This window comes from Portunus trituberculatus, unplaced genomic scaffold, assembly GCF_017591435.1.
Source record: "Portunus trituberculatus isolate SZX2019 unplaced genomic scaffold, ASM1759143v1 PGA_scaffold_203__11_contigs__length_482353, whole genome shotgun sequence".
Classification (NCBI taxonomy): Eukaryota; Metazoa; Arthropoda; class Malacostraca; order Decapoda; family Portunidae; genus Portunus; species Portunus trituberculatus.
This window is the reverse complement of record NW_025541371.1, coordinates 195,872-207,645: the sequence shown is the minus strand read 5'-3', so window position 1 is coordinate 207,645 and position 11,774 is coordinate 195,872. Positions and strand designations below refer to the sequence as shown.

At 38.2% G+C, this 11,774-nt stretch overlaps 1 protein-coding gene across 1 annotated transcript in view; it reads right to left on the bottom strand.

Annotated features, from left to right (window-relative positions):
* Positions 1-2,721: 2,721 nt before the first annotated feature.
* LOC123500330 (18S rRNA aminocarboxypropyltransferase-like) overlaps positions 2,722-11,774 on the bottom strand; it is a 53,974-nt gene continuing 44,921 nt past the window's right edge. Inside the window, exons 4-5 of the mRNA XM_045249033.1 lie at positions 4,254-4,427; positions 2,722-2,871 (exon numbers count right to left, since the gene is read on the bottom strand). Of these exons, the coding sequence (XP_045104968.1) occupies positions 2,801-2,871; positions 4,254-4,427 (245 nt within the window). The 3' untranslated portion in view covers positions 2,722-2,800. The remainder of the gene's footprint in view (positions 2,872-4,253; positions 4,428-11,774) is intronic.

The window sequence follows — 11,774 nt, the reverse complement described above, 5'->3', positions numbered from 1 at the left end:
AGTGTGCACAGTTTTAAAGGAAAGTTGGATGTGTGTAGATATGGAGATGGGGCCACACGAGTATGATACCCAGGCCCTGTAAAATTACAACTAGGTGAATACAACTAGGTGAATACACACACACACACACACACACACACACACACACACACACACACACACACACACACACACACACACACACACACACACACACACCCCAGCTAGAATATGCAGCATGTGTCTGGTCACCGCATATGAAGAAAAATGTGATGAAGGTAGAGAGGGTACAAAGGCTGGCAACAAGGATGGTACCAGGACTCAGGGAGTTAGACTATGAGGAAAGACTGAGGAAGCTGGGGCTGACCACATTAGAAGAGAGAAGAACAAGAGGAGACATGATAACTATGTATAAATTGGTGAACAAGATTGATATACTGGATAGAGAGTTGATAAAGGTGACCACAAGTAATCATCTCCGAGGACATGGAAAAAAGTTAATAAAGGACATCTGTCTAAATGACGTGAGAAAATACAGTTTCCCGCATCGTAGCATTGATAAGTGGAATAAACTGAGCAGTCATGTCGTTGACGCGGTGTGTGTCAATCAGATGAAAGAGAGATATGACAGGAATGGACAAGGAGACAGGACACAGAGAGCTTAGCTCGGGCCCGGTAATACACAAATAGGTAAATACACACACACACACAGCTGCTGCACTGTCAAGACATTGCTAAGCAGCTCCCAGGGAAAGTGCTTCAGCAGGCGTTGGAGCCTGACCTAAGGGCCATAGGGTTCTCCTGTCTCCATAATAAATAAGATATGGATACTGTATAGAGAGAAAAATAGAGAGATAGACAGAACTGGGTGGCGCAGCCAGACGTATGACATCAAAACAAACCAAGTGAAAATCAGCAATTTATTGCAACACTTATTGGACTGAGGAGATTGACTGAGAATAATATGGATAAGGACTTTTCTGGATTTAGAGACGAAAGATTCAATATGAGGAGGCTGATAAATGTGGAAAAAGAGATAAGATACATGAAGGATGTGATGTTGAGTTTAATGGACAAGCAGGACAGATTGATAACAGAAAACATAGAGTTGAGATTGAGATCAGTGAAACATGAGAAGGTCAATGTAATCAATCAGGAATTAAAGTAGGAGATACAAGAGAAAACGAAACAAAATGATTTACTAAAAGCTACATGTCACGACTATGAAGACTCCATAAGGAGCCAACAGAAAAAAAGTACAAGACGGGATTAAGGGCAGAGTAGAAATTGGATTGGGTGAAAACAAGCTGAAAGAATTATGAAATGCTTGGAAACAAAAGCAGGAAGAGGAAAAAGTTAAATTTTCAGTGGTAGTAAAGAGAAAAATTCAGAAATAAACAGAAGACACTATTGTACAAGTAATTAAGTAGAAAATAAATCTAGTGAGAGATACAGTGGATAAGAGGAAATATTTCTTGATTTTTGCGAGAGGAAAAAAAATCCAAACAAGTTCATGAAAAGAGAGAGAATTGGCCAAAACTATTATCAAACAGGTTCAGGACAGCACACAGGAGTTGGAATAGGAAGTGGAGGAAGTGATTAGGTTGGCATTATTTAATGAAGGGGGTAGGAGACCAATGAATGTGAGAATGAGATCGCAGGTGGCAGTGGAGGAAATCAGGGATACATACTCATCCTGGAGTAAAGTATCAAGTGGAGTGCTGCAGGGGTCAATGTTAGCCCCCATTATGTTCCAGATATATATAAACAACATACAGTATGGAGTGACCAGCTATATCAATTTATTTGCTGATGATGCAAAATTGTTAAGAATAATTAAGACCCAAGAAAACTGTTTGCTACTGCAGGAAGATATAGACAAAATTCAAGAGTGGAATAAGAAGTGGAAGTTAGAATTCAATGCCAAGAAATGCCAGATAATGGAATTAGGAAAGAGCAAGAGAAGACGAAAATGGAACTCTTTGATGGTGGAGGAACAAATAATGAAGACTAAAGAAGAAAAAGATTTGGGAGTGGTTATACGAGACGCTGAGCTTGGAAAAACACATAAGTAAAACATTTTGAACAACGTATAAAATATTGGCTAATAATTGGGTGTTATTTCACTAACTAGGCAAGGATATGATGAAAAAAGTGGATACGTCCACAGTTGGAATATGCAATAGTGGTGTGGTCGTTGAGCTTGAGAAAGGATATAAGAAAATTAGAACAGATCCAGAGGATAGTTACAAAGAAAGTACTGGAAATAAAGGACCTAACATATGAAAAAAGACTGAAGTAAATAGGACTGCCAACCTTACAAGATAGAAGTGAAAGAGGGGATCTAGTAACAATGTATAAAATAGTTAATGGCATTGAAAAGATAGACAAGCAAGACCTGGTGTTGGTGGTAGATGAAGCTGGAAGGACAAGAGGATATGTAAAGATCAGGAAGAGGCAGTGTGTGAAGGATATTGGAAAATAGTTTTCCACATAGAAAGGAGAAAAAAATAAATGCATTGAGTGATGAAGTTGTTACAGTACATAATGGCCATAGCTTTAAAGAAAAATTAGACAAATGAAGATATAGGGACAGGACACTATGAGCCCTGCTCGAACCCTGTACAATACAACTAAGTAAATACACACCCACACACCCCCCCCCACACCCCCCCCCCACACACACACAGTAATCATCCATGCATCATTTCATCCATCTGTAAAGAATAATAAATTACAGAGTAAAATTTGTAAAATATTTAATAACAAAAATTTAAATAGTGACAGTTTGGACAGTCATGCCAAACACACCATTATGAAGCTAGCCATCCTCTTCCTCCTCTTCAGATTCAGATTCAGACTCAGACTCTGATGGAGGAAGATCAATCTTGTCTGGAAGAGAAGAGTAACACAAGACAGCAAGTTAATTGAGCTCATGGATATAGTCATAAAAGAAAAAAAGTTTAGATCAGGTTTAGTTTTAAAATTCACACTGCTATGCCTTCTTTGAAGGAACCAAGGTAGCAAGAAACAAAGCCAGAAGAGTAAACACATTCTGTTCTGAGTGTGAACATCAACCACACCTGTGTATTACATGTTTTACTGAAAAGCACAGTGCATTAGTTTCTATAAAACAATACTATCTTTTCATTCAAAGGAACACAATGTTATACAGTATACAATTGTATTCAATATTATTGTTTTATGAAGATGCATTATTTTGGTAATTATTGAAAGAATTTCAGGGTATATGCATTTTTCAATTTTAACTTTATTGAAAAAAAAAAAATTAGCATAGAATTGAAAGATTCCAAAGTGTATGAATATGTGGTATTGTTCAAAGGATTTACACCAATCATACCAATTTTCAAATTCATGTTTTCAACACAGTGCACCAAAAATAGATTCAATTACATTTTATTGTGTTTACTTTTCCACTCATTCATGTCCCTTGTTAATGTATGAAAGACAAAAACAGCCAATCTATGTAAAAAAGAAAAAATACATTACAGTATATATATACTTATTTTTTACCCAATTTTGCAACACCAGTGTACCAACTCCCAATAAGGGAATATAGTTAGTGATACACATGTGGACCAATATGTAGGTAACTTGTTAAATGACTTTGTGTTTACTAAATGTTCATAGTCTTTATCAGCTACTAAATTATCCTCAGACATGTCTGATAACATTTCCTCATTACCAAAATGAGATTAACTGAGAATAAATCTGTTTGCTACTCAAACTACAGTAGCATGCCATGACTGCTTCTGACAATGGATCTACAGGCACTAAAATGATAACTGTTCATGCCATGTACAAGAGCCACACCAACAAACAAACACATCCACAGGCTAAGGTCAGACTTGGAGTACACACATTATATTTTCTGTCAAGTTTATTGAACAAATAAACATTGCAGATTTTTTTTTCATATTGCCCCCATAAATTTACAGTGGTGGCACTGACCATTGGTAAGCAAAATGCCATAAATTTAGTGTTGGCATTGTACAGGTTAATATCCAATGGTGCAAAATAATTACAAATTGTTTCATGCAAATCTGCCATCTTGGGTATCTTATAAATCACCCAAAAAGATTAGTTGCTTCTGAAATCCTGTGTTCCCATGTACACAGTTGCTGAGATTGAGTGTACCTCTTTCTCATACAAATGGCTCATATGTTCCCATCATTGCAGCCTTTCAAATCTGGTAATTAATTAGTCAGTCAATCTTTCACAGCTTCCAGCCACAACAGCCCTTCCACACTCACCTTTCTCAGCAAGCAATTCTTCTTCCAGCTGCTTCAAATGGAGATTCTGCATCTCCACCACATCACTGCTGGATTTACAGGCACTGTATTTGTCCAGGAGTTCACCATTTAATTTCAGGAATGTTTTGCCCCATTTAAATTTGCTAAGGTATAAAAGAGCTCCTTCTTTATCTCCTTAAAATAAAAAAAGAACTTATTATAGATGAAAACAAATTAGTTCTATCTTAAGTATACAGCATGTAAGACATCAAGATAGATACTGGAATAAATCTACTGTAAAGACTAAGAGAAACTTAAATATTTTTAAGTTAAATTAATTAAAATGAATCTTGATTCACAAAAAAATATTATTTGTAAGCTTTGAAAAATATAAAAAGACTCTTGTCTAACATTTCATTAGTAATATTCATATTTTCAAATAAAAATTACAACAAAGATGCAGTCTCCAAACCATGATTCTGAATGGGTTTTATTTGTCATTAGAAAATATATATTTCTAAAGAACTTTGTAAAAACACCACTGAAATGCAATGTAAGTCTGCATCAGATACACTAAATAAAGTATGTATAGGTATTCCATGATATATGATTCACCATTATAATTTATGATATTTCACACTAGGATTTTTTTTTTTTTTTTTTTTTTTACTATCCTAGTTCTGTTCAGTTGTCTTGCTTTTAAGATATCCTGAGTATGCTCTCATTCACTTTGCATGCAAGTACAATGAACCCTAATTTTTCTTTCATGATTCAGCTATCAGTATCACCCATTAATCTTTATAAAATTTGTCATTGGAACCTAAATATTTTCATAAGATAAAGTGGGAAATCCTCCCTTATCATGAAAAATCATCCATTTTATTGAATAAAATACAAGGTAAATCATGGCATGATACTGAAGTTGGGTTAGGCCACAATAGGGAGTTTTCAGCTGCCAGGTGGTTGTCACCAGCTTGCAGTACTAGACATGCCCCCTTCTAACACACAAGAACACTGTCAAATATCCCTACAGTTTGATGCTATATACATAAAGATGCAATGAAGTGATATGATATATTTTTCTCCACAATTCCGTCTAAATAGCAAAATATGTAAAATAAAACTATTCAAGAACGAAAGTATTTATGTTGATTTTCTAGTGAATTGGCATTTAGACTTAGTTGGTCATCTCCAGGTTTTGAAACAAGCACATCATTGGCCAGAAATGTATTAATCTAGACCATAGTAAATAGGAAGACAACATGTTTCTGTCACTTAAAAGTCCAAGTGATGTATCACAGCAACCTTGAAGGAAACCATACTGGCAATCAGATAGAATATTGTCAAGTGACAGATGTTTAAGAATCCTCCTATTCAGGATAGATTAAAAAACTTTAGACAAACAAGAGATTAAACCTTTATGACAGTAGTTTGAGGGATTAGAATGGTCACCCTTTTAAAAACAGGCTGAATGTAGGCAAACTTCCAGCAGGAAGGAAAGGTAGAAATCGACAGACATAGTTGAAAGAGTTTGGCCAGGCAAGGTGCAAGCATGGAAGCACAGTTTTTGAGAACAATAGGAGGGACCCCATCAGGTCCACAAACCTTCTGAGGGTTTAGCCCAGCGAGGGCCAGTATCCCAGGTATCAATATCCCAGGTATCAAGAGGGATGTCGAAAATATTGTCCCAAGCTGCCCATGATGCCACCCTTTCCTTTCAAGTCAGCCTGACAAACCTCTGTGGTAGGACAATGACAGGCCCAGCAGAGTCTTCGAATCTGTGTCAACAGACTATTTTCATGCTGCGGGATGCACGTGGATTTGTGTGTCTGGTAGGCCTCATGTGTCTGCATGTCCCTAACCAGCTTCGGCTGATTAGCTCATCCGTATTCTATGCTCTGTGCTCTCCGACACAGGTGTGCCAGTCCTCCTCAGGACTGACAGAGGACCTCAGTTCACATCTTCCACGGTGAGATGCTTCCTTGCTTGGTAGGGGGTGGAGCACCAGTGTTCTTCCCTGCATTACCCTTGTTCCAATGGACACACTGAAGCTTCCGTTAACATTGTAAAGCTAATCATAATGGCAACATCCTGGGGCACTTACATGAAGATGAATTTGCCCATGGAGCCTTAGAGCTAAGGAACACTCCTACAGCTGACGGACAGTCACCAGCACAAGTATTGTTTGGTCATCCAATGAGGTCATGCATTCCTACAAACCATTGCTCATTCACCCGTCAGTGGCAAGAGGCTGCGAATGAAAGCGACAAGAAAGCAGAGCGGTTGAGGGAAAAAGCCAAAGCACGCCATTACTCATCAGCTAAACAACTACCAAGATTTAGGGAGGCAGTGGTCTAGTAGATAAGGTTGTGAATGTGGAATTGGGCAGACATCCATGTGTAGGTTTGAATCCCACCACGTATCACCTTGATATTTTGCTATTTGTTGAGTGGTTTAAAGTTACCTACATGGCACCAAGATACCTAGGTTCTAGGTGGTTACACCGCTTGGGTGGTGATATGGGCACTAATAGGGGTACCTCTATAAATAAAATTACCTACGCCACTAATAGGTGGAAGCTGAACAGTGCTTCCTATACTCTTCAAGTAAACCTACAGGCGCTATAGGCCATAACAAAAAACACAGTGATGGCTGATGGGATCGTGTGGATGCGATTGTCAGTATTGGACAATGGAGGACTCCTTTGGCGGAATAGAAGGTTCCTTCGCCCCCATCAACCACTGATGCCCGTGAACACCCACAATAATAAAGCACCAACGCATGAGGACAACAAGCTACTCTATAACCAGCAACCTTCACTTCATCGCACCAGCCACCAGTGAACGGCCCCACAACGTCTGCAAGTACGATGGCACTCCAGCACCTATGGCTGAGAACATAGTTGTAGTTGTTAGATCTTGTTGTGTTAGACATTAGGAAAGGGTAGCATTCAAATATCTCGTGGGAGGTGTGTGGTTGTTAAGTGATTGTGTGTTATTAGTAGGTTAATTTGTGTGTTTTAATGAATGAATGAGACGCAATACAGTGTTCCCTCGCTATTTCGTGGTTCGACTTTCACAGCCTCACTGTTTCGCAGGTTTTATACATACTCGTAGATATGTTCTGCGGATTTTTCGCTCTAACACAGGGTCTGTGGCGTCACTTACAAATACAGGCAACCCCCGCTTAACGAAGATTCACACAACGAAATTTCGCTACAACGAAGGTTTCATTTTACTACCATCTGCTCATTTAACGAACACCAAACTCGCTTTAACGAAGTTTTATCCAGGTAATTTTTTCCAAGTTTGAAAGGCCTGCCATATCAAGCAAGCCGACAGGCTTTTGAATACACCAGCACCTCTCGTGGACAACACGCGCACCACTTATTGCCCCTGTTCAAAACAATAACAGCATCAGCACCAGCTTGTCTTCCCTTGCTCAATTTACCACCAAAACGCCCTGCAATGTCGTCTAGCGTTGCTAAGACGACCAGGAAGTCTCTTACTCTCAAAGTGAAGCTGGATATTATTCACAGACACGAGAAAGGCGAGAAAACTAATAGCATTGCTTGCCACCATCTTGACTCCATCTATTGTCTACTATTTTCAAGTCAGCAAACTCTATTAAGAAGGCTGGTGAGACCATATCTTTCTTGCAAGCTAAAAGAACCACCTGAACTCGTGACTACAACAGATAAAATGGAAAGCCTTGTGGAAATGTGGCACATAAGTTTTGTATGTGATACAATGATGCGCCCTTTGTTTAAATTCCACAAGTTGCCGGTTAGTGTCTTTTCCGTTTCACTCTCCCTCCCTTCATAAATTTAAGATCATCAACATTATAAAGTTACGTACATACATACATTAGTCTACATTATAATGACTTAAATTAAACTGCCTAAATGTTTAACTTCATAATTTTTACTTTCATTAAACCTTTCACTGTACTATGATGCACTCTAACTTTGTTTACTCTCAATGGAAGTTCAAGTCAGGTGTTAAACTTGTTATAATGTGTTCGCTTAACGAAGTTTCGCTTAATGAAGGGTTTTTTAGGAACGTAACCCCTTAGTTAAGCGGGGGTTGCCTGTACTGTACGTACAGTAATTTGGTAAGTCGGTGTGTAATAATGACAACAATGTACGTACATTACTATGTACGTAAAGTACTGTACATGTATTGTTCATATACATATACAGTGTTACCCCGCCACTTTGCGGTTCGCGATAAAAATGAAAAAATACAGCCATATTGCGGAAAAACACATTGTTTCATATTGATGCGTGAGAGGTTTCCTAGCATGCCAAACAAAGAGATGAGTTGACTCAGAGGCTTTGTACATACCCACAGGCACTCATACAAGGTGCGTGATTGGTTGATTGATTCCCAGCGTGAGATTGACCAATGAGAACACGAGTGGATTTATCCTGTGAGCTGAATGGCTGCGCATCATCGCAGCCTCACCCAACACCTTCCCTTGTTGTACCTTGCCAGTCTCGTCCACGCTGTTGATTGTCTCGCATACTGTATCTTAGTGTTGTGTTTGCAATAACGTTTTTTGTTTAAGTAGTAATTCGCTAAGCCCTTACAATGCCGCCTAAGCGCTGTGCCCCTGTAAAAGCTTCCTCTAGTGAGCCCAAGAGGAAGAGGAAGTTGATGACCATCAGTGAAAAAGTGAAACTTTTGGATATGATCAAAGAGGGCAAAAGAGGGTGAGTGTTAAGTAGAGAGAGAGAGAGAGAGAGAGAGAGAGAGAGAGAGAGAGAGAGAGAGAGAGAGAGAGAGAGAGAGAGAGAGAGAGAGAGAGAGAGAGAGAGAGAGAGAGAGAAAGTAAATGTATAATTACCAATGTATATTACCAAGGAGTTAGATGATGGAAATAGCATGGATGTTATATATCTAGATTTTAGCAAGGCGTTTGATAAGGTACCGCATAGGAGGCTAGTGTACAAATTGAGACTACATGGGATAGGGGGTAGGTTAGTTGATTGGATTAGTGAATGGCTTTCTGATAGGAAACAGAGAGTAGTATTAAATGGGGCAATGTCTGAGTGGAAGGAAGTGGTTAGTGGGGTACCCCAAGGATCAGTGCTGGGACCTCTTCTTTTCTTGGTGTACACTAACAATTTAGATATAGGAATTAGTAGCAAAGTATCAAAGTTTGCAGATGATACTCAGATAGCATGTGCAGTACAGGGTGAAAAGGACAATTACAGAATACAACAAGACCTGGACAGGCTGATAGCATGGGCAGACAGGTGGCAGATGGAGTTTAATTCTAAAAAGTGTCAGGTTATGCATTTAGGTAAAGACAACACAAACTTTAACTATGAGATGGAGGGATGTTGGCTATAGGCAGTAGAGGAGGGAAAGGATTTAGGAGTAGTAATAGACAGGACTATGAAATTTTCAAAGCTGTGTTTAGAAAGAAGAAATAGGGCAAATAGGGTCCTGGGTTTTATAAATAGAAATGTTAGTTATAAAAGTAAGGAAGTGGTGCGTAGCTTATATAATTCCTATGTTAGGCCCCATTTAGAGTATTGCATACAGGCCTGGTCACCCCATTATAGGCAGGATATCAACATGTTAGAAGCAGTTCAGAGAAGAGCAACTAGGATGATACCCGCATTAAAGTGCCTGGAGTATAGAGATAGATTAAAGGAATTAAACATGTTTTCATTTGAGAGGAGATGTATAAGACGGGATATGATAGTTATTTAAAATGTTCTCAGATACAAACTACATAGATGTGAGATCTTTCTTTACCTTAGAGGAGGGAAGTAGGACTAGAAATCATGGCAGGAAGATTAGAAAGCATGGCTGCAGGTTAGATATAAGAAAATATTTCTTTAGTCATAGGGTGGTAGACTTCTGGAATGCATTGCCAGAGAGGGTTGTAAATAGCACTAGTTTGACAATGTTTAAAAACAGATTAGATAAGCACTTAAATTTATTAGATTTATAATTATGTATAGCGCTGCATGATAGTTTTTATAAGAAATTTACTATAGTTAAATAAGACATGATCCCCATGTATGGGGATCACAGATTGTAGAGGAATTCGCTGCAGGACTTAGCCTTGTTAATGGGCCAAATATTTAGAATTAGTATATAATGTATTGTGTAGTAATTGTAAGTTTATCTTTAAGTACTGATGACAAGGTCGCTGTGTGACTGATACAGGATAACCTAGATGGGCCCTGGTGGCCCTGTGTTATCCTATTATTTATGTTATGTTAGGTTATGTTATAATTACTGTATAATTAAATAGATTTAAGTAAAATACTGTATATGTAAAGTATAAACACTGTTTACATATTTTAAACATTCTGGTACCCACATACACATACACAAAAATTCCTAGGAGGGGGGCAAATCCTACTTTGCAGTTTTTCACCTTTCGTGGGGGATTCTGGTATCCATTAACCATGATAAACGAGGGATCACTGTATATATCAACACCTACGTGACTGTATTTCTGTACTACCTCCTGGATCATCAACATAATGTAAGTGAAGGCTGGTGATGGATAACATAGAAAAGAAGGGGAGATGGAAGGAGCTTGTCAGAAGACGAGTCACCATCTATAAAAGCATCTGGTAACTTTTCTCTTGGTGTGATTCCTGTGAACCCACTAGTGGTCGATTAAGTGATGAACCCAATAGTGGGTTCATCACTTAATCGATTCCAGATGTCCACCATCTTATGTGGAAAACTTAATTTCTTAATGTTCCTCATACACTGACTTTTTATGATCTTGGAATGTCCTTTTGTTTGTCTATCCCCATCCTCCGTCAGTGTTACCAATGTCTTGTCTATCTATCTTCTCCACAGGGTTTACTAACTTATACATCATTAGTAAGTCCCCTCTTTCCCAGTTATCCTTCAAGGTTGGTTACTTTTTGGAGACCCGGCACTCAAGTGGGTCTTTTTTTTTTTTAATCCTTTCTTTTTTTTTTACCCTTAGTCGGCCCTCTTCCCTACATAAAAAAACAAACAAACTCCATTTCCTTCAGTCTTTCTTCATAGAGAAAATGATTTCTGGGATCATCTTTGTAGCAATTCTTTGGATTGTTTCTAGGTTATTAATGTCTTTCTGCCTGTATAGTTCTTATCATAGTGATTATTACCTTTCTCATCATACTCTTATCCATGTAATTGAATGCCACCCTGATGTTAGTTTGAGTCTTGTATGTTGATGAAAATACCCCATTTAGGTGTCTTTCTGGAATCAGGGTGTCTTGTATAATCACTCCAAAGTCTTTCTCTTCACTTGTTTTCATTATAATCTCTTCTCCTATCTTATGTTCCCAAGTAGGTCTTGCATTAATTTTACCCATTTCCATTACATGGCAATTCCTGATATTAAATTCTAAAATCCACTTCTGATTCCAGTTCCTAATCTTGTCAATATATTTCTGGCAATTCCATACAGTCACAGATGTTCCTTATTACTCTCAAAAAGCTTCACATCATCTGCAAAAAGATTTATATAGTTACTCAAACCTTCTTGTATATCTTTGACATATACTTGGAACAG